The sequence below is a fragment of the Notolepis coatsorum genome (assembly GCF_963971535.1).
Source record: "Notolepis coatsorum genome assembly, chromosome: 1".
Lineage (NCBI taxonomy): Eukaryota > Metazoa > Chordata > Actinopteri > Aulopiformes > Paralepididae > Notolepis > Notolepis coatsorum.
In genome coordinates this window covers 160,332,518-160,357,028 of record NC_140165.1, presented here as the reverse complement: position 1 = coordinate 160,357,028, position 24,511 = coordinate 160,332,518, and the positions used below count along the sequence as shown (strand labels likewise).

Here is a 24,511-nt window from a genome sequence, read left to right as displayed (position 1 = left end):
CTTGTTCAGGTCCACTGCACTCCAGGGTAATATAAACGTGTTGTAGGTGAAAACATGGCAGAGTTTCCTCAAACGAGATAAGAGGAAGGAGGTAACTCCCATATATCTGTATTATTATATCTGTATTATTGTATTATCTGTGTATTTATTATTTGTGTAATACATTTTTAGCTTTACGGAGACGTGGCTGAGTGGATTAATCCCTGACTCTGCGCTGCAGCTGGCCGGCTTCCAACTGCACAGAGCAGACCGAGACACAGAACTCTCCGGCAAGACAAAGGGTGGAGGTATGTGTTTTTAGTTTTACATTAACCGTAGCTGGTGTAACGATGTGACAGTGATCACACAACACTGTTCTCCTGACCTGGACATTTTTTTCATAAATTGCAAAACCTTCTACTACTCCCCCCGCAAGTTCGCCTCATTCATTCTGCACAGTACATTTTGCAGAGTAAATGTTACTCAAACTGATCTGCGAAATTTACTGTGTGGTCGGTGTTTACATTCCACCGGCGGGTAACGTGCAGGATGCACAGCGCATGTTGGCTGACCAAACCCAGACTCCTTAGTTATTGTCCTTGGTGACTTTAACAAAGGTAACCTCACCCACGAACTCCCCAAATACAAACAGTTTATTAAATGCCCCACCAGAGAGGAGAACACTTTGGATCACTGTTACACCAAGGTGAACAATGCCTTTCATGCCGTCCCCCGCGCACCACTGGGTGAATCGGACCACGTCACAATCCATCTGATTCCTGCATACAGGCAGAAATTAAAACTCTCTAAACCTGTTCTCAGGACATCAAAACTTTGGACCAGTGAAACTGTGGAGGATCTTCAGGCATGTCTGGACTCTACTGATTGGGATGTTTTCAGGACTGCTACAAATAGTTTGGTCAAGTACTGTACACAAAGGCTGTAACGTCCTATATCAGCTTCTGTGACGACAGCTGTGTACCAACTCGGACCCGGTGCGTTATAACAATGACAAACCCTGGTTCACGACAAAGCTAAGAGAGCTCAGGCTGTAAAAAGAGCAGGCCTTCAGAAGTGGAGACAGAGACAGTTTCAAGGCGCCAAAGTACAGGTTTAGAAAGGCTGTGAGAGAAGCTAAGCACCAGTACTAAGAGAAGCTCCAACACCAGCTCTCGGCCAATGACACTGCCTCTGTCTGGAGAGGGCTCAGGAACATAACTGATTACAAGCCCAAACCTCCTCACTTAGGACCAGTCCACATGATCACGGGTATTTTTTACACCAAGGTTTTCAAAAAAAATCCGTACACGAGTGGTTTAAAAAAAAATAACCGCATACTCACGCAACTGTAAAATCCACTACGGAGTGATGTAATATACATGTAGTACAATGCCAAAGCAATAGGTGGCGATGTAGTTCAAACATGAAGGCCATTTCAACCAATCAGAAGGGTTGAACGCATCACTACGTTATCATTGCTACACAGGGGAACGTCCTGCACAAAACAGAAACCCGCCATCTTTAAATTACCTCGCTTGAACATGAACATTAGCATTCATTATTTGTTTGCAGCAAGAACAAAGTGCAATAAACAAAAAAGGATACATTCACTGTGTGTTCTGCTTCATTTGTTGAAACAAAACCAACATCAACACAATTGACCACCAAGAGCGGAGAGTTTAGTCTCACAAAAAGATAGCTGATTGTGTTAGCTTACGTGCTGTGTGATTGGGATTTACCATTATAATAGTTAGCATAAATTTTTTTCGTGCTTGTGCTTGCTTACACACCTCAAAACAATAACAGACCCTCTCCTGGACCCCCTGCAGTTCGCCTACAGAGCCAACAGGTCTGTAGACGATGCTGTCAACATCCCAGGTGGCCAGCATACTCTGCCCAATTCCGGCTACCGGTCGGCACACTCTGCATATGTCCGGCACGGCACGCCAACGATGAGCCGGATCTGGCGCGGTAATGGTTGCCGGGGCAGAGCCGACTTAAACCGGCTCTGGCCCGGCAATGGTTGCCGGGGCGGAGCCGACTCGGGCTCGCCAAAGATAAACCGGCTCTGGCCCGGCAATGGTTGCCGGGGCGGAGCCGACTCGGGCTCGCCAAAGATAAACCGGCTCTGGCACGGCAATGGTTGCCGGGGCAGAGCCGACTCGGGCTCGCCAAAGATTAACCGGCTCTGGCCCGGCTCGGCTTGCCGTGCCAGAGCCGACTCGGGCTCGCCAAAGATAAACCGGCTCTGGCACGGCAATGGTTGCCGGGGCAGAGCCGACTCGGGCTCGCCAAAGATAAACCGGCTCTGGCCCGACTCGGCTTGCCGTGCCAGAGCCGACTCGGGCTCGCCAAAGATAAACCGGCTCTGGCCCGACTCGGCTTGCCGTGCCAGAGCCGACTCGGGCTCGCCAAAGATAAACCGGCTCTGGCACGGCAATGGTTGCCGGGGCAGAGCCGACTCGGGCTCGCCAAAGATAAACCGGCTCTGGCTCGGCAATGGTTGCCGGGGCAGAGCCGAAGTTTCAGTCAAGCGACGCCGCCCCCACACACAACAGCGGTGTGATTGGCAGAATCGACTGTCAATCAAAATTGTTCCGTTGAGACCACCGCAACAAGTGAATACAGCTGTACTGTACCCACTCTGCAGTCTGTCAATAAAGCTTTCAATCAATCAATCAATCAGACAAATGCATAGAAAAGCCCTTATTATAACCAAATAACAAAAAATTATATTATTGTTTATGAAAATGTTTTAGCCCTATGCTTGCCTATTCTCCACTTGTCCCATCCAAATACATTGGTTTTAGCTACTTTTCTCCCCTTATTTAAACAACTTTGTCGTCACAGAGAGGCAATGAAACGTTTGTATTATTATAGTATAGAATGTATTTAATAAGCAAACGTTTGTCAGCAGGGTTTTTGGGCTGTATTTCATGTAAAAACGTTTACTGTTAGTTTCCTTGCTCAGCCAGCATTAGCCTTCATTAGCTAACAGAAGCTAGTGGTTAAACAGGCCGGATTAGCTTTGAGCTAACTATCTTTCCCGACCCATGTATTCATTCCATTATAAACATAACGTTAGTTTACAAAACATGACCCGTCTATATAACGTTGAGGAACAAATTATATAGACGGGTAATGTTTTGAACAACTAACGTTACGTTTAGAATGGAATGCATCGGCAAAGATCCGTTAGCTCAAAGCTATTCCGGCCAGTTTATCAACTTCCTGTAATTTAGAAATATGATTTTATAGTGAAAATCATTACCAAAACGTCCGGAAAAACCTAACGGGAGCATTATAGACGGTCATACAAATGTACAAATGCTATAAGGTGGCAAGAAATGCACTATAAACAATACTTTGCGGCGTCGTTTCTTGCGCTAGCCTCTTGTTAGCCAGCATTAGCCTTAATAGCTTTGAGCTAAGGATCTTTGCCGATGCATAAAGTATTGTTTATAGTGCATTTCTTGCCACCTTATAGCATTTGTACATTTGTATGACCGTCTATAATGCTCCCGTTAGGTTTTTCCGGACGTTTTGGTAATGATTTTCACTATAAAATCATATTTCTAAATGACAGGAAGTTGATAAACTGGCCGGAATAGCTTTGAGCTAACGGATCTTTGCCGATGCATTCCATTCTAAACGTAACGTTAGTTGTTCAAAACATTACCCGTCTATATAATTTGTTCCTCAGCGTTATATAGACGGGTCATGTTTTGTAAACTAACGTTATGTTTAGAATGGAATGAATACATGGGTCGGGAAAGATAGTTAGCTCAAAGCTAATCCGGAAGGACAGCTAACAGTAGCTACTGTCTAACTGTGATGCATTTTCTGTTTGCAGTCCAATGTTCACCAAAACACACACCCACACACTTATAATTTGTTCCTCAACGTTATATAGACAGGTCATGTTTTGTAAACTAACGTTATGTTTAGAATGGAATGAATACATGGGTCGGGAAAGATAGTTAGCTCAAAGCTAATCCGGAAGGACAGCTAACAGTAGCTACTGTCTAACTGTGATGCATTTTCTGTTTGCAGTCCAATGTTCACCAAAACACACACCCACACACTTATAATTTGTTCCTCAACGTTATATAGACAGGTCATGTTTTGTAAACTAACGTTATGTTTAGAATGGAATGAATACATGGGTCGGGAAAGATAGTTAGCTCAAAGCTAATCCGGAAGGACAGCTAACAGTAGCTACTGTCTAACTGTGATGCATTTTCTGTTTGCAGTCCAATGTTCACCAAAACACACACCCACACACTTATAATTTGTTCCTCAACGTTATATAGACAGGTCATGTTTTGTAAACTAACGTTATGTTTAGAATGGAATGAATACATGGGTCGGGAAAGATAGTTAGCTCAAAGCTAATCCGGCCTGTTTAACCACTAGCTTCTGTTAGCTAATGAAGGCTAATGCTGGCTGAGCAAGGAAACTAACAGTAAACGTTTTTACATGAAATACAGCCCAAAAACCCTGCTGACAAACGTTTGCTTATTAAATACATTCTATACTATAATAATACAAACGTTTCATTGCCTCTCTGTGACGACAAAGTTGTTTAAATAAGGGGAGAAAAGTAGCTAAAACCAATGTATTTGGATGGGACAGGAAGTGCTATTGGCAACCGGAAGTCAGCCGGAAGTCCCTATATTCAGGTTGTGCAAGTGGAGAATTATTTTAATGGCAACAAATAAATAATAATAATAAAATTAATAAATAAAATGTTAGAGGAGTGGAGGGGGGGGGCAGAGCGAGGTGGATGTTAGAGGAGTGGAGGGGGGGCAGAGCCTCATAACATTAGCTGCACTCATAGGAGCCTGCATGTTGATGTAGCCTCATAAAGCTAACATTATAGCTGCACTCATAGGATGTTGATGTAGCCTCATAAAGCTAACATGCTGCACTCATAGGATGTTGATGTAGCCTCATAAAGCTAACATGCTGCACTCATAGGAGCGTGTTGATGTAGCCTCATAAAGCTAACAAGAGTATATGTAATACTGTGGTTATGGCCTCTATAGTTAGCAGCTCCCCAAGCTAACACAACATGGACCGCAGCTCCCCAAGCTAACACAACACAGACTGCAGCTCCCCAATCTAACACAACACAGACTGCAGCTCCCCAAGCTAACACAAGCTAACACAACATGGACCGCAGCTCCCCAAGCTAACACAAGCTAACACAACACAGTCTGCAGCTCCCCAAGCTAACACAAGTTAACACAACATGGACCGCAGCTCCCCAAGCTAACACAACATGGACCGCAGCTCCCCAAGCTAACACAAGCTAACACAACACAGACTGCAGCTCCCCAAGCTAACATAAGCTAACACAACATGGACCGCAGCTCCCCAAGCTAACAGAAGCTAACACAACACAGACTGCAGCTCCCCAAGCTAACACAACACAGACTGCAGCTCCCCAAGGTAACACAAGCTAACACAACATGGACTGCAGCTCCCCAAGCTAACACAAGCTAACACAACACAGACTGCAGCTCCCCAAGCTAACACAAGCTAACACAACACAGACTGCAGCTCCCCAAGCTAACACAAGCTAACACAACACAGACTGCAGCTCCCCAAGCTAACACAAGCTAACACAACATGGACTGCAGCTCCCCAAGCTAACACAAGCTAACACAACACAGACTGCAGCTCCCCAAGCTAACACAAGCTAACACAACACAGACTGCAGCTCCCAAAGCTAACACAAGCTAACACAACACAGACTGCAGCTCCCCAAGCTAACACAAGCTAACACAACATGGACCGCAGCTCCCCAAGCTAACAGAAGCTAACACAACACAGACTGCAGCTCCCCAAGCTAACACAAGCTAACACAACACAGACTGCAGCTCCCCAAGCTAACACAAGCTAACACAACATGGACTGCAGCTCCCCAAGCTAACACAAGCTAACACAACACAGACTGCAGCTCCCCAAGCTAACACAAGCTAACACAACACAGACTGCAGCTCCCCAAGCTAACACAAGCTAACACAACACAGACTGCAGCTCCCCAAGCTAACACAAGCTAACACAACATGGACTGCAGCTCCCCAAGCTAACACAAGCTAACACAACACAGACTGCAGCTCCCCAAGCTAACACAAGCTAACACAACACAGACTGCAGCTCCCCAAGCTAACACAAGCTAACACAACACAGACTGCAGCTCCCCAAGCTAACACAAGCTAACACAACACAGACTGCAGCTCCCCAAGCTAACGCAAGCTAACACAACATGGACTGCAGCTCCCCAAGCTAACACAAGCTAACACAACACAGACTGCAGCTCCCCAAGCTAACACAAGCTAACACAACACAGACTGCAGCTCCCCAAGCTAACACAAGCTAACACAACACAGACTGCAGCTCCCCAAGCTAACACAAGCTAACACAACACAGACTGCAGCTCCCCAAGCTAACACAAGCTAACACAACATGGACCGCAGCTCCCCAAGCTAACACAACACAGACTGCAGCTCCCCAAGCTAACACAAGCTAACACAACACAGACTGCAGCTCCCCAAGCTAACACAAGCTAACACAACATGAACCGCAGCTCCCCAAGCTAACACAAGCTAACACAACACAGGTCATTTGGACATTCTTTCGATGCCATTATGAATGACTAGCAATCTGTCGGAGTCGATGAGAGCTTTCATTTATGTCATTTAGTCATTTATTCAAAATGCCATTCCAGAATCCGTTCCTATGAGACAGTTTTAGTTCAATTCTGCACTAATGCCAACTGTTTAACATGAGTATGCAACAAGCTCATACTGGCTGCATATCTGTTCTACTGTCTATCTAGAAGCTCATACTGGCTGCATATCTCTTCTACTGTCTTATCTAGAAGCTCATACTGGCTGCATATCTCTTCTACCGTTGAAGTGGATTCCCAAGCTGTTCGGTTCTGCTCTGATCAGAACCGGGCTGTGTTAGTACTCTGCGTTGTGATTCAATACCTTAAAGCTCTGGGAATCACTTCTGTTCAAACTGAGCGGTGCAGGCAGAAGGAATTTAGGAGGAAAGTAGTATAACAGTTGTTTAATCAAAGTTTAAGAGTGTATACAAATTACAATAAGAAAATGCTATAGTTGTGATCACAAACACTATGCCGTAAGTGAATACAACCAGACTAATATTACAGTATAAGGAATGATAGTTGATAAGTTGTTGATGGTCTTTGTTGTCTTGGCTGACAAAACAAAGCAGTCTGTTTTCCCTCCAAAAAGTCCTTTGTCCTCGTTGCCTGCTGTAGATGGGTGAAATGGTAGGTGAGGTCTTGTCCTTGTGGGTTGTTGTTTCAGAGCCCCTCTCCCCCATCACACACCCATTCTTATAGCCAAGGCCCAGTGTCTCGGAGTTGATGACATCATCACATTATTTACTCCAATCACAGGACTGCTAAGCTGGTATTTGAAAAATAGGGGTTTGGCTTAATAGCCCAACCCCCTTCACCTAACTGCAAAAAGAGGCTGTCCTTACAGTCAACAATATATACTGTCCTTAAACATTGCATCATTTTCATTTCCATTTATCTATATTTGAATTACAATTGCCCACATAAACACAGATATATTTCTTTATCACTAAGTCTGTTGACTTTAATCATTCTTTTAGAATAGAATATAACTGAATAACAGATTAAATTAGAACTGGATAGAAGAGAATAGATCAGAATATAACACCATCAATTAATCAAATTGAACATAAATGAAAACAGAACAGGCACATTAACTAATTACCTAATTTAAGTATGACCAAACCTAATTATATTTTACTTGTTTGGAGCTTAAATTAAGGATTTCAATAGTGATCTTCTCTGTGTGTGTGTGTGTGGATGTGTATGTGAAAATGTGTGTGTGTGAGTGTGTGTGTGTGTGTGTGACTATGTGTGTGTGAGTGTGTGAGTGTGTGTGTGTCTGTGTGTGTGACTATGTGTGTGTGTGTGTGTGTGTGTCTGTGTGTGTCTATGTGTCTGTGTGTGTCTCTGTGTGTGTGTGACAGGAAACTCCAGCGAGATAACATGTTTATGTGACCTTTTGGTCTTTGTTTTGATCTTACAGAGCCCATTGTCCCAGGCCATGGCAGACGGCCCTCGGGTTCCTGTCGTAGATAGAATCATTTGACCACTCACTTCATATGTAAATCGACCTGTGTGGCCACAATGACAATCAGTCTATGTAAACACACACACAATCTATGAATTATTGTTTTGAGGGCCAAGTATTTCTACACATTAGTTAATCATGAGATCTATGGTTTGGGAATTTACCACAGTTCCCCACTTGGATAGTTTACCTATCCTTAATATGTCAAACATAGATATCAATCTCTACACACTACTATCTAGATAACACTTAAGACATTTTAAATCATATTAGGATAAAATATATCATGTGCACAAAGTCTTTAACAACTTGTTCTCGTACCAAGATCAATTTCCATTGGTCTCAACTGTGAGTTGTCAAATTCTGACTTGGAGCATTTGAGGAGGAGGGGTCTATGTTTTCTAGATTTGACCCGGCCTCCTCTTTGTTGCTCAGAGCTGATGCAGTATCACGACTGCTGGGTGCAACTGCTCCCATTTTTGGAGGTGGAATTTAGAAAGCAAATTGCCTTTCCCATCACACTCCATCTTCTGTCAAGAACATCTTGACTCGTGTTGACCTCTATTAGGGGGTAGAGCCCCCTGCTGTATCTTCTATTGCTGTCATCGTGTTGACCTCTATTAGGGTGTAGAGCCCCCTGCTGTATCTTCTATTGCTGTCACAGCGGTGGGGAGGTCGTTGCTGGCTGCTCGACCCTTTCACTGGTTGACCCCCTGGTCAATGGTTGAGGCCTTGCTTCTGTTGACAGCCGGAGTTGTTGCTGAGGCCTAGCCGCCTGTCTCCTCGTTAGTTGTCTGTCGTTTCCCTCTGAAGCCTCAAGACTCGGTCACTGCGTTGGCCAAGACTCTCCCGGCCCGAGAGGTAGGCGTCTCCTGGTTCTCCGCAGTGTTGTGGTTCCCCATGGAACCGCTGGGTAGACACTAGCCAGTGTCCTCTCCCATCCGTATCCTGCAGTGAATACATATCGCTTCGGGGGACAGTGGGGATCACTTCTACCACAACAATTGATTGAGAATCCATAATTTCCATAATTTTCCTCCCTCAGACTCTCTTTACTGGTCTGAGCTTTGACAACTTTCTTTTCCAAATCATTTATCTATATATTTCATGGTTTTTAGATCATTAATTTTCAAAATTCTGAAAAATTCACATGGCTCTCATTATATTATGCTGTCAAAACAGTATACTCCTCCACCTCTCGATGTGAAATACACAATGAAACATCGTTACCGTCGTCCTTTGAACAGCCGCACCCGGACCGGACGGTCAGCACCGACACATCCACTCTCCCAGTAACCTGTGTGTATGGCAACAAATCACAGGCCGCCTTAAACACACATCTTCCACACCACAAGCCAATTATCAATTACACATGTCCACACCCTACACAAGACTAATTTGGCCAATAGCGACCAAACCTATTGAGCTTCATTAATGTACAGAGAATCATGCTTCCCAACACTTTTACCAATCACGACACACCCCCAGCCCCTAAAACTGGGTATTCAATGGGCGGAGAACAAAAATCCATAACTAGCTCATGTTCCTTCACTTTGTTCCCAGTCCATTTTACAGACATATACTACCCCGTCCTGATGTGTCGAGATCACTCCCAGCTTGCCAGGTACCCTAAGAAAAAACACACAGAAAGAAAGAAAACAGAAAACAAAACACAAAGAAAACGCTGCCAAACCAATAAATGAAAAAATAAACCAAACTTGTGAGCTTTTTCTTTTTTCTTCTGAGCTCATTTTTAACTAAGAAACAAAAAGGGAAATCAAATGAATAAACAAAATGTACGCTCCCGGCCTAAGTCAGGAATTGCTCGTAACACACTAGAAAAGAGAAGTAAATAAACACCTATCCTATTGCTCATAACTGTTAATACGCTTCTATCAATACTATAAAATACTAGAAACAACTATGAGTCTTTTCAATTTCTTAATCATGCAGTCCACCCTTTGATCAATCTGAATGTTGACCAAGCATGGATAATTTACTGATCACTAGCTGCCGCAGTGTCACATCATCACACTGTCTAATATTGATTAACTATTTAACATAATTTGATCCTCTTGTTAGTCTGATTAGTTCATGCATTTGTCAGTCACCCATACATCCGTTTTTAGTAACTTTCATTCATAATCTAATCACCTAACACCTCTATCTATGCTTATTTTTTATTCTAATCTAATTAGGAGCATATTTTATCATTCAATATATCCCACCTCTACCCTAGTCAGTTGCATATATTTTTATTCTGCCGGTGGCCTCTGCAGACATGACCTTTGAAAATGACCGTTCACTCCACAGATCCAACAACACTGGCGGTCTCCCCCGGGTTGTGAGACCCGGTGGGTCAGTTGCCTGTGGCCGGATGACCCTGGGGTCATCGGGCCCAGAACATGTCCTGGTGGTATGCCATCATCGCCATGGTTCCCTGGAGCCTGTTCGGAGGAGAAAGCCACGTACCTATTTGGTCCAGTCACAGTTCCTTGAGAGGGGCCCGTGGTTGGGAGGGGCCCGCCACCTGTTTCTGTACAAACACGCCCTGTTGTGGATGGATGGTCCCGCTCTGCACAGTCCCGAGAAATGTGTCCGAGGGTCCCACACGTCCAACAGTGCACCTGCCGCACACGGTAGCCATTCGGATTCCTGCCTCTGCCTCGACCTTTTCCTCGTGGTTGCCACCTCGTGGGTGGTCTTATTGGGGTTTGTTGTTGTTCCGGCACGGGACCCCCTTGTGGCCCCAACTGGGCCTGTCTCTGGCCATCTGGTTCTCCAGAGGGAGAGGGAGAGAGGCGATTGGAACCTGTCTCCCCTCCGGGCTGTGTGGACTGGAGTAGGCCTTGGAGATAGTCCACTACCCGTCTAGCCTCGGCTAGCTGTTCTTCGAGAGGGAGGCACGTCTGTAACTGGCAGTCATCTGCAACGGACACTTCAGCGTGGATTGACTCGGGTAATACAGCTGTCTCTGGGTCGCTTGCTGCAACGACTCCCTGTGGCGGAGTAAAAGACATTATTTCCAGTCCCTCCGTCTCACTGGACACTAGAGGGGAGTCGATCACATTCCAGCCAATCAAGTCAACGTCCAATTCGGTCAATGTAATGTCTGCAGAGGTTATCGGCATTATCTTGATTTGGGTACGCATTCTATACCGGCCTCCTTTAACTACAAGGTTCTGTAATGGCCTGAATATCTTTGGCCATCTTTTCGTCACTTTTATCGTGACATCTCCAGTCGTTGAAATAGACAGATTGTCTACCCTTCCTATGGTCAGTGCATCTAACCCTCCGGTTGCTCCTATCTGTGTATTTTCCATTCTCACTTTTCCTCAACCACTCGTAACGTCACCGTTTGGAAAGCAAGTTTCTCTGTATTCAAACTATTTTTACCAAACTTGAGTTAATTTCACTCACACTTTTATATTGGTGTAAACAGGAATTGATAATCTCGCTTTTGTGATACTATACCCCCTGACTGTCAACAGTCTCTTTGATTTCCCTGTTGGGGTTCGGAATTGTCAGCGCTGGCCATCCGTCCTGGAGCAGCTGTGAAGAGAGAAGCAAAAAATACACTTAATTATCAGTGACATTTGCCATTCACAATCCATCATTTGTCTTTAAGCATGGAATGTCGGGCATCTCCTATACTAAGATCACTTGAGAGCATTTGTGCAATTTTCGTTTTTGATTTATCAATGACACAGGCTTAATCTTTTTCCAGTTGTCTCCATTGGAAACTCAGACTCTCAATCCTGTTGTCCTGATCCTCCTTAACACAACTCCGGGGAATTTATTTTTCATCAGCTGTTTCCTTCTGTTGGTCAATCAGAAATTCGTTATTTACAGCCTATCATTTCTAAACATCTGTATCGGACATGGTAATTTAGGTGAATAATCTCACTTTTACTCTAATTGTTATTTGCAAATGACTATGTGTATGTGTAACTATATTTATTTCTGTCCGTGAAAGCCTAGTATGTATTTCGCTCATATTACATTATACATATCAGTAACATACATATTTTCCATTCATAATTTCTCACACAGTTACTATATATCCCCCGTAACACCTAACCCTTTAGGTGTTAAAATAACGCGCTTCTCACGGGAACAGAAATCAATTTTCAGTGCCTTATGTCACTGAAGTCCCCGTGCATTTAGAACAGTGTCACACAACCCGTTCATAACCACAGGCGGCGACACCATTCCCACATTGAAAATCCTGCCGACCAATGACATTCCACTGGCCAACCCGTCCTGTGGCCCACGGCATCACCCCCAGTTTGCAACCTGGAACGCGAAACCCCGGGCCCCCTACTCAAGGATAATCAAAGATCATTCCACTCACAACCACCGCCACACACATACAGCACCTCAGACACCACCGTAACCAGTCACCCAAATACCCACACACAATATAATTCGACGCGCGTAGTGTGGCAGCGAGCCACTGACGAGTGCACGCATAGCGCACCCCCGTTAATGCGCGGTGGCAGACAGCGAGCCCACCCCCGCCACGACGTTTAGCAGTCCCCGTACCCCTGGTAAAATGAAAAATGTGCGCAGTGTGACAGCGAGCACCGACGAGTCGCACACAGCGCACAAAGCGTGGAGGCAGACAGTGAGCCACGACGAACTGTCTACCCACACCCCCATCGCAGGCGCAGCCGAGTAGAGTAATTATGCTCCGACTTACGGCCCACCAACATGAACTGACACGGAGCCCCCGTCCAAATGTAAGGAAAGAAGTACGAGCGCCTTGTCGAACAAAGCGTAGCGCCAACGCCAGCCAACACCACTGCCAGCACTAGAAATTCCCTAAAAATAACAATAAAACTGAATATGGAACAACAACATACGCATAATAAGTCCCAAACTCAACCTACCGCCTTTGAAACCTTACAGTAAACAGCAATAAACAATATACCTAGCACTACACCGCGTTTGAAACCCATAAAAAAAACCTCTATATACAGGCCCTAAACTAGGAGAGAAAGAGAAAGCGTTTCGGGGGGGGGGGGGGGGGGGGAAACATATGGAAGAGAGGCGGTGTGGGAATGAGGGGAGTGAGCGAGAGGGGGGGGTAAGAGAGAGAGAGAGAGAGAGGGAGGGAGAGGGAAAGAGGGGGGGAGGTGAGAGGGAGAGGGAGAGAGGTGAAAGGGAGAGGGAGGGAGGAGGGTGAGAGAAGGAAAGAAAGAGAGGGGGGGTGAAAGAGAAAGAGAGAGAGGGAGGGAGAGGAGGGGAAGAGGGGGGGAGGTGAGAGGGAGAGGGAGGTGAAAGGGAGAGGGAGGGAGGAGGGTGAGAGAAGGAAAGAAAGAGGGGGGGGGGTGAAAGAGAAAGAGAGGGAGGGGAGGCGAGAGGGAAAGGGAGAGAGGCGGAAAGGGAGAGGGAGGGAGGAGAGGTGAGAGGGAAAGAAAGAAAGGGGGGGGGGGTGAGAGAAGGAAAGAAAGAGAGGGGGGGAGGAGGTGAGAGGGAGAGGGAGAGGGGCGAAAAGGGAGAGGGAGGGAGGAGAGGTGAGAGGGAAAGAAAGAGAGGGGGGTGAAAGAGAAAGAGAAAGAGAGAGAGAGGGAGGGGAGGCGAGAGGGAGAGGGAGAGAGGCGGAAAGGGAGAGGGAGGGAGGAGAGGTGAGAGGGAAAGAAAGAAAGGGGGGGGTGAAAGAGAAAGAGAAAGAGAGGGAGGGGAGGTGAGAGGGAGAGAGAGAGAGAGAAAGAGAAAGAGAGAGAGAGAGAGAGAGAGGGAGGGAGAGGGAAAGAGGGAGGGAGGTGAGAGGGAGAGAGGAGGGCGAGAGAAGGAAAGAAAGAGAGGGGGGGGTGAGAGAAGGAAAGAAAGAGAGGGGGGGAGGAGGTGAGAGGGAGAGGGAGAGGGGCGAAAAGGGAGAGGGAGGGAGGAGAGGTGAGAGGGAAAGAAAGAGAGGGGGGTGAAAGAGAAAGAGAAAGAGAGAGAGAGGGAGGGAAGGTGAGAGGGAGAGAGAGAGAGAGAGAAATAGAGAGAGAGAGAGAGAGAGAGAGGGGGAGAGAGAGAGGGGGAGAAAGAGAAGAGAGGGGGAGAGAGAATGTACAATGAAAACGTTCTGTGAGCAGAATCCAAACATATCCATCCTGTCCTCTTCTGCCCCCTACTGTATTCCTAAATAAACTCCACCCTCCCCTTAACAATGGACGCTCGCCGCCCCTACCAAGATGGACGCTCGGCGCCCCTACCAAAATGGACGCTCGGTGCCCCTACCAAAATGGACGCGCGGCGCCCCTGCTTAAGATGGACGCCCCCTCGCGAGACATCCCGAGAGCCCCGTCATGCCATGACGTCAGCACAGGTAGCTTAGCATATTAGCTTCGTTAGCTCCGTCGCGGGCCGTCAGACCGCGCACCCTTACGACGTCACAACCGGCGACCATTTTAGCCGTTAGCGCGGCTAGGTAGCATTAGCTTAGCTTCTCCCATGATCCCATAAAAACGTTCCCCAACGACCCGTTTCGCCGCGCGGGCCGTCTCCTCGCAATGTTAATATAACACCACATACCCCACAACAGAATCCTATTTCCCTCAAAACGCCAGTGTAGTGATCTAAATAGAAACATAAAAACATAATAGCAAAACACTAATTTGACCCCTCCGTCGTCACTACCGGCGAGCTTAGAACGACTTCCGGGTCCCCGTCTAGATTATCCCAATCACCTTAAACGTTACATATCTATTCTATCCGCCACGAATATGAAAACTTTTAAGTGCCTTACACATCCCCGTAACCTCAAGACACTATCGATCGACCTTATACATTTGAGTTACGTCTACTTTTCCCCCCGTATGCTCCGGTGCCTCAGAGGCTAATACAACAGCTAACCGCTGCTGCGTTCGACGGGCCTCGGAAAACCGGCGTTATCCTTACATTTCCCCACGGCCAATCGGTGACTTAAATTACATAATAACACAACTATACTCTCACACGTCCCACCAATCACTCCTAACCATAAACATTCGCCAACTATACATTCATACACGCTTCCTAACACAATTAAAAAATACAAAATCAGCATTCACGCACATTACCGTCTCTCGAACGCCGCACAGCGGCGCGTAAGTACTATTTTTTGTTACCGCCTAACGCAGTCTAATTTCAACACGCCCGCCCGCGCCCAAGGCTAAACCAGACCTACTTGTGCTAAATCTCTACTTTAGAAAATACGACGCACGCGTGCTTTAGCCTCTACTTCTAAGACATACAACGCACGGTGTTTATCTTGGTTCAACTCTGAGCACGAATCTATACATGTTCCTACTCCCTTACTTGTTCCGACTGGCAGCGGCGCTCCGTTCATTGTGCTAAACCTCTACTTTAGAAAATACGACGCACGGTGATTACAGAGCCGCCCTCCCCAGCCAGAACATTCAAATCAATTTTCCCTTACATCATGCTTACATGAGGTTAAATTCTTAGCAACCCCCTCCGTGGTTCGAATAGAGCACCCAAACATTATCACACTCACCTCTCAGTAGCTTCCTAGTTACTTGAAGACGATCGATCGATCAGTTGTTCTCCTCGTCGACCGGCGTGTAGAGAAAAAAAATTCTTTTGTTGTGGTGATAACACGAGCGCTCTGATTCACTGAAGTCCGGCACCAAAATGAAGTGGATTTCCCAAGCTATTTCGGTTCTGCTCTGCTTCAGAACCGGGTTGCTGGTACTCTGCGTTGTGATTCAATACCTTAAAGCTCTGGGAATCACTTCTGTTCAAACTGAGCGGTGCAGGCAGAAGGAATTTAGGAGGAAAGTAGTATAACAGTTGTTTAATCAAAGTTTAAGAGTGTATACAAATTACAATAAGAAAATGCTATAGTTGTGATCACAAACACTATGCCGTAAGTGAATACAACCAGACTAATATTACAGTATAAGGAATGATAGTTGATAAGTTGTTGATGGTCTTTGTTGTCTTGGCTGACAAAACAAAGCAGTCTGTTTTCCCTCCAAAAAGTCCTTTGTCCTCGTTGCCTGCTGTAGATGGGTGAAATGGTAGGTGAGGTCTTGTCCTTGTGGGTTGTTGTTTCAGAGCCCCTCTCCCCCATCACACACCCATTCTTATAGCCAAGGCCCAGTGTCTCGGAGTTGATGACATCATCACATTATTTACTCCAATCACAGGACTGCTAAGCTGGTATTTGAAAAATAGGGGTTTGGCTTAATAGCCCAACCCCCTTCACCTAACTGCAAAAAGAGGCTGTCCTTACAGTCAACAATATATACTGTCCTTAAACATTGCATCATTTTCATTTCCATTTATCTACATTTGAATTACAATTGCCCACATAAACACAGATATATTTCTTTATCACTAAGTCTGTTGACTTTAATCATTCTTTTAGAATAGAATATAACTGAATAACAGATTAAATTAGAACTGGATAGAAGAGAATAGATCAGAATATAACACCATCAATTAATCAAATTGAACATAAATGAAAACAGAACAGGCACATTAACTAATTACCTAATTTAAGTATGACCAAACCTAATTATATTTTACTTGTTTGGAGCTTAAATTAATGATTTCAATAGTGATCTTCTCTGTGTGTGTGTGTGTGGATGTGTATGTGAAAATGTGTGTGTGTGAGTGTGTGTGTGTGTGTGTGTGACTATGTGTGTGTGAGTGTGTGAGTGTGTGTGTGTCTGTGTGTGTGACTATGTGTGTCTGTGTGTGTGTGTGTGTGTGTGTCTGTGTGTGTCTATGTGTCTGTGTGTGTCTCTGTGTGTGTGTGACAGGAAACTCCAGCGAGATAACATGTTTATGTGACCTTTTGGTCTTTGTTTTGATCTTACAGAGCCCATTGTCCCAGGCCATGGCAGACGGCCCTCGGGTTCCTGTCGTAGATAGAATCATTTGACCACTCACTTCATATGTAAATCGACCTGTGTGGCCACAATGACAATCAGTCTATGTAAACACACACACAATCTATGAATTATTGTTTTGAGGGCCAAGTATTTCTACACATTAGTTAATCATGAGATCTATGGTTTGGGAATTTACCACACCGTCTTATCTAGAAGCTCATACTGGCTGCATATCTCTTCTACTGTCTTATCTAGAAGCTCATCTGGCTGCATATCTCTTCTACTGTCTTATCTAGAAGCTCATACTGGCTGCATATCTCTTCTACTGTCTTATCTAGAAGCTCATCTGGCTGCATATCTCTTCTACTGTCTTATCTAGAAGCTCATACTGGCTGCATATCTGTTCTACTGGATCTAGAAGCTCATACTGGCTGCATATCTGTTCTACTGTCTCTAGAAGATCATACTGGCTGCATATCTGTTCTACTGTATCTAGAAGCTCATACTGGCTGCATATCTGTTCTACTGTCTCTAGAAGATCATACTGGCTGCATATCTGTTCTACTGTCTTATCTAGAAGCTCATACTGGCTGCATATCTCTTCTACTGTCTTATCTAGAAGCTCATACTGGCTGCATATCTGTTCTACTGTATCTAGAAGCTCATACTGGCTGCATATTTGTTCTACTGTCTCTAGAAGATCATACTGGCTGCATATCTGTTCTACTGTCTCTATATAGAAGATCATACTGGCTGCATATCTGTTCTACTGTATCTAGAAGCTCATACTGGCTGCATATCTCTTCTACTGTCTTATCTAGAAGCTCATACTGGCTGCATATCTCTTCTACTGTCTGTCTAGAAGCTCATACTGGCTGCATATCCTTTCTACTGTATCTAGAAGCTCATTGGTTTGTAAATTGACTAGATTTTCTAGAGATTTTTAGTTTTTAATTGTATGTTTTGTAATCTGTATCTGTCGTTACCAGTTAGTCGTGTTACTTTGCTCGTATTCACTGTTCTGGTGGTTCTAGTTGTACGCCTGGATCTGGTGTTCTTTGACCGTGTCCTATATGCCCTGTAAATAATATGTACAGATACCGAGATGTCACAAATATGTTACCTGTTATCTGTTTATTGCACAATGTTGTTTTTTTATTGGATTCTATTATATGTTGTACCACGTATTGCACATCGTTGCGGGCAAGACCACCCGCATTTCATTGTATACTTGTATGCCGTGACAATTAAAACTCTTGACTTGACTTGACTTGACCCTGCTACACAATTCATCTCAAAACAAACTGGTCAGACTACATGCTTGACCTTACTCCTAGAACCCACCTCGCCCCTGCCCATGTGACAACGGCTTAGAGTAGACGACAGAGTGCAGCAACTTGCAATGGGCCTGTCTACAAGATACACTATACACGATCAAGGTACCCATATATGTGTACATATCAAAATACTTCCCAAAGGTCAGTGAATACCACGACCACAACACCATAGAGGGAGCTCCACAAATCATGTTAAACCCAGATTCGGCTCAAACAGGAACACGTTTCGCAATTATGCCACATCAATGTGGAACGCCCTACCCAAAGCTGTAAAGGAATGTGAATCACTACCCACTTTCAAAACCACTCTCAAAGAACACCTACGGGAGACTGCAATTCGAAACTGGCCCCTGTAAATGTCCTAACCCAACCCAATGTACAGTCAATTACCAAACATGGTTGTCAATATGTACAGTTGCTTGTGCAGTTGTACAGTGTCCAGTGTCCACCCCTACCCAACCTACCCAACCCCCCCCCCACCCCACCCACCCCCCCACCTATAATGTATACGTTTTCATAAATGTATAGCCGTATATCCTGATGAATTGAAAATGGGGGACCCTGATGCAAGACGAAAGTCTTTCTCTGGTCTGCATCCCCTTAACAATTGTGTGTATTGAGCTGTACTGTATTGTACCCATTCTGCAATCTGTTAATAAAGTTTTCAATCAATCAATCAATCAATCAATCAAAACCAACATTTTCACTGTAAAGTATATAAAAACGAAGTTATTGAACTTTAAACTTGAAACAAATACTATACTGCCTATAATTGCTCATATGTGTACATTTTCCATTAATCATATTATAGATATATTTTATTTTCTATATGTGATCCACTCCCCCCTCCCCCCTCCCCCTGCTATGCTGAAAAAAAAGTGAAAATGTCATGTTATTGCATCAGCCAGATGCTGCGTTCACGTTACGTGGGAAGAAGCGGAAACCAGAGGACATCTCGTTGCTACAACTAAGCTTCACGCGTTGACTCAATGAAACGCCCACATCCATACTTCCGCAATTCGTGACGCGAAGTGGGAGATCGGGGTCTATGAAAAAATCCCATATGTCCTAGACTATATAGGAATTATAACTATAGAGGCTGACGTGAATGGTTTTTCCCAGTAGGAAGCTGGTTCTTCCACTTGAATTCCCATGTAACGTGAACGCGGCATGTGCTCAATGGCCGGAAGACGCTGCTACTTCCGTTTGAGATCCACACGTGTACGTTGTTCGTTTGCTTGATTACAAGATTGCACATCGTGAATATCAGGTAAGTTAATAACAATTGTCTATATTTTATTATAGTTGACTTCAAACAGTAATTAACGTTACCAGAATAGTTTAGAAACTCGTTGACTCGTTTTATAAAAATGATATGTTTATTAGCAACGCCGAGCCAACAGTATACGTCGTCTTTGTAATTTAGATATATTATGGCCTTAAAGGCCCGCACTTATGTTGTATTTTTGTTCAATAATGTGACTTTCATGAAGAGGGGAACATTTTGTATCGAAATTGAGCCAGTTTTTGCGTTTTTATCAAACATTTGTGCACATGGCTAGCGCTCCCTCTGTTTTTGTGGTTGTGTTAGATATGCTAAGCTAACGTTACATATCGAACCGATATGCTTTGATCTAATCTTACATGGTACCACGTGTGCCACTACCCGAACGTAAGATTAGATAAGATATAAGCTCCTATCGGTTCGATGATATAATTAACGTTAGCTCAACATGTATAATTGTCTAGGTTAACGTAGCTATCGTTAGCTGCCAGCACTATAGTCAAAGGCCATTTGCGGTGAGCACGTGGATATTTTAATATGGTTCATAATGCGTGCAGGGCAGCAGGGGCTCTGAGACTGAATTGCAGGTTAAACCCTATATTAAATTATGGGTATAGTTTACAACAGAATTGGCACAAGGGTTAAGATGATCACGCGCACGTTATATGGATTAAAATATCCACGTGAGCTCGGCTCCCCCTGTTGTTGTGGTTGTGTTAGATATGCTAAGCTAACGTTACATATCGAACCGATATGCTTATTTGATCTAATCTTACATGGTACCACGTGTGCCACTACCCGAACGTAAGATTAGATAAGATATAAGCTCCTATCGGTTCGATGATATAATTAACGTTAGCTCAACATGTACTTGTCTAGGTTAACGTAGCTATCGTTAGCTGCCAGCACTATAGTCAAAGGCCATTTGCGGTGAGCATGTGGATATTTTAATATGGTTCATAATGCGTGTCGTGCAGCCACTTTTTCCTCCGTGATGGTATAAAACTTGTGATTTGGGTTTCTGTTTTTGTCATTAGTACAACGTTTAACACAGCTCTTTGGCATTGTGAAGGACTGAAGAAAATTCCGCCTGATTGTCTTTAATTTGCCATCCGTTTCTCCACTAAATGATGATGCAGGATACATATTATCTGCTGTACATGTAATCTACTGTTTAAATTTGTGTGTTTACAGTGTCTGCCCAGGCCAGGAGTGACAACATCCTCCCAACTGTAAAAAGTATGTGGTACTAATTGTCATGATGACTGAGCGCTACTCTGACTACAATAAGGCATCAAATATGCGAAGGTCAAGGAATATAGTTGATCAACTTTTCCAATTGCACTCTGCAAATAGGCACACCTCTGAGGCGCCTGAACCTCCAGGTTATCAACTTCCTGATTTAGCAGAGGGACAGGGAGGACTTGATTTTGATGATGACACCAGTGTACTGTCAATCTAACTAACTGTAACTGTCCCCTCCTACTTTTCTCCATCTCTATCGCCAATCCGTCCTACAGCTCCCACACCTAGCGTGGCACCCTGTACCCGGCCCAGGCTAACCGAAACCGACTGTGATCGTAAGTGTTCTACAGCAATTACTACTACACAGTAAATCTCAAGTGTTGCATATCTGTATTGAAAAATCCACTGTGGCACAGCCACACCGGTGATGACACCAGTGTACTGTCAATCTAACTAACTGTAACTGTCCCCTCCTACTTTTCTCCATCTCTATCGCCAATCCGTCCTACAGCTCCCACACCTAGCATGGCACCCCGTACCCGGCCCAGGCTAACCGAAACCGACTGTGATCGTAAGTCTTCTACAGCAATTACTACTACACAGTACATCTCATTCAAAGTGTTGCATCTGGGGGGGTGAGACCTTGACACGAAATAGGGAACCATGACTCAAGACAATGGATATTTGTGTCTCAGTTCAGAACCGTTAGTTTACCACAGTTCTGCACCCAATTTCCCTATGTAATGGTTTTTGTGACATTTTAGATATGCTTACTTTTGGTTAGGCCTCCAAATTAAGATAATCTGGACTGGATACATTCTTTAAAACCTGTCAGATTTTCTGATTTATATGTAGACCGGTTTGAGTTTATTGTAGTGATGTTACTGTGTTTCCAAATCTCAGATATTAACTTGTTAAGTGTGTTTGTTTTTTACAGCTATTCTCCATGAGATTTTAACTACTGTGGCAACGACTAATCAAATGATAAAGGAAATGCACACCTTACTGCTAAAAAATGGTGCAGCAGCAACCGTCCCAGATGGCCTTCCATTTACGATGTTACCACTTTCCACCCTGGATGAGCTGAGAACCCTTGATGAGCGCATTGCACAGGAGGATATCTAAGGAAAAATTGGTAGGTGAAAATGTATATTTGAGGAATTGACATTTGCTGAGACTTTTGACCTATGGCCCTTTTTTTTATCTACTTTTTTTCTCCCATTCTATTTATTATTATATATTTGGTTACTTGATCATGATTAGGGCTACTTCTACGCACTAGGCCTTATGCTTTTTCTTCTTTTTTTTTGCTATCATGAATATGATCAGTTTCCAATTGTCTACCTATGGTGGTATGTTCTTGGTCCACCACTCCTGAGTAGAGGAAACTAAACAATTTTGTCTTTCAGATCCTTCACTTGGCGATGGCTGGGGGATTGACTGTTAAAGAAACTGTTTGGAGGACTATGGCGAAACTAGTGACAAACCAGCTGGCCAAGAAAATTCGAGCCACTTGCAATTAAAGATGTTGTCCTGAGTAAGTTTTGCTTTATTATTATATGGTTTCTTAATCTTCTAAAGGAATAGTTCAACATTTTGGGTAATATGCGTATTTGCTTTCTTGACCAGAGTTGAGGAGATTGATACCATTCATGTCTGTATACTTTAAATATGAATTGGCACGGAAATGTACGTGGATTCACGTGGATCACATTTTCAGGCCGGAAAAATCACATCCTTGATTTATTTGAGCTTTGAGCCGATGTAAATCTAATGCCTTCATCACTCTGACCGACTCTCAAAACACTTATAGTTGGATGAGTATCAAGAAAGCATTAAAAAAAAAGTTAATGGAAGTTTCTTATGATAGGGCTTCACCTGTCCCATTCTTTGTCTTTTTTTAGGGTCCGTGAGACTCAATGCGGGCACTAAAAGTGCATCTGATGCAGATGTAGAGCGCTATACTAAAAGGTGGCTTCAGCTCTCGGCAGATAGAGATGGAGGAAGGAGAGATCGGGCCTTGAGACAATTAGCAGTTCCTTCTTAGTAAGTTGTGGTCTGTCTGTCTGTCTGTCTACGTTTACATACTTACTGAATGTTGAAGTCATTAAAACTACATTTTAACCACTCCACAGATTTCATGTTGGCAAACTAGTGTTTGCAAGTCAGGACATCTATACTTTGTGCATGACACAAATAATCTTTCCAATAATTGTTGATTTATCACAGTGAAGACTGTATTGAAAACTCCACCCTGGTGACACCAGTGTACCGCTCTGTAGAAACATCAAACTCTCAAGCATGAGGTACAGAAGCCAACCTAGACATAACCAAGAAGCAGATGGAGAAATGTCACCACGTGCACCTTCATTCTCAAAATCGACTTGAGAGCGAAAGAGTCCATTAGTCCAACTGCAGCCCTTCGCAGTAGGCAAGACTAGAGGAGGCGGTTACAGGTGTTGCACAATCTGGTTGCAAAGAAGAAAAGATAAGGTCCTACCGTTAGTGTTTGAGCCAGGATGACTTGGGAGGGGTCCGATGACCCCCTTCAAATTGTTTAGGGGGACACTGAGATATTTGATGCATTTTCTTTGTCCCTTTCCTCTCCCACCTTCCTCTTCCCTGGGAACAGTTCAATCTATACAAATAAAATGTGTTCATTCATTCAAATGGAGTGTTTATAATATATAAATAAAAGAATATCATTTAGAAGATTTTCATGTTTTTTTCTTAAGGCACAATCACATCCCTGAACTAACTATCTGTCCCCTCCCCCTACTTTTCTCTATCTATCTATCTTTCTATCTATCCAGGAGCGGGAAATCAAACCGGGAACCTCCGGATAAAGACGACTGCTCTACCGACCAAACCACTGTCGTATACACATGCAAACACACAGTAAATCCCCCAGCCATCCCTAAGTAAAGGATCTGAAAGACAAAATTGTTTCCTCTACACCATAGGTAGACAACATTTTGAACTGATCATATTCATGCTTACAGTCTTCTCCAGAGAGAGACAAGAAGATGTATACCAGTCTCGTATCTGTGCATTGAGTAGAAATCTATCTGGCTTAGCACAATGAATGGAAGCGGACATGACTGTGTATAGCCTTCGGGAGAGGTGTTAGTTGGACAATGCCTAGGCTAACCAGTCATGCCCGCTTCCATTCATTGTACTAAGCTAGGCTAACATGCAGCCAGATAGCTTTCTACTCGACGCACAGAGAGGAGACTGGTATCTATCTTCTTGTCTCTCTCTGGAGAAGACTGCTAATTTCACAAAATGTTGGGAGTTTTAAGTGAAAGTATGGGTACCGTCTCAAAATTGTACTCGAGTAAAACACATGAGTAAAAGTCTCTACTAAAGTTTCTACTTTTAAATGTACTTAGTTAAAAGTACAAAAAATTTTTCTGACTGTCTATTCTTCTGATAGCAGTGTTTAATCAAAGATCCCCGCCTTCTATAGTCTTGCACAAGGACCAATCCGCACTACTCAAGTAAAGTACAAATGTACTTTTGACTAATTGCACTTCATTCTTTACACCCATGTTGCGTGTATGGACTATTTTATTTTGTTACATGTTTTGTTAATTATCTCTCAAGGCCTGTTTTATGGTACACATGTTGGGTATGGACTCTGGGAGAAGACTGTTATTGAGTTGTAACAATGATTATATA

General features: G+C 44.0%; 1 protein-coding gene across 1 annotated transcript in view; it reads left to right on the top strand.

Moving 5' to 3' along the window:
• The window catches only part of LOC311223279 (uncharacterized protein), a gene marked incomplete at its 5' end in the record, with an annotated part of 34,358 nt that extends 10,581 nt beyond the window's left edge, over positions 1-23,777 (top strand). The window contains 8 exons of the mRNA XM_084308072.1: positions 172-287; positions 20,780-20,824; positions 21,106-21,165; positions 21,342-21,401; positions 21,768-21,965; positions 22,240-22,367; positions 22,735-22,876; positions 23,644-23,777. Of these exons, the coding sequence (XP_084164198.1) occupies positions 172-287; positions 20,780-20,824; positions 21,106-21,165; positions 21,342-21,401; positions 21,768-21,955 (469 nt within the window). The 3' untranslated portion in view covers positions 21,956-21,965; positions 22,240-22,367; positions 22,735-22,876; positions 23,644-23,777. The remainder of the gene's footprint in view (positions 1-171; positions 288-20,779; positions 20,825-21,105; positions 21,166-21,341; positions 21,402-21,767; positions 21,966-22,239; positions 22,368-22,734; positions 22,877-23,643) is intronic.
• Between the last annotated feature and the right edge of the window lie 734 nt (positions 23,778-24,511).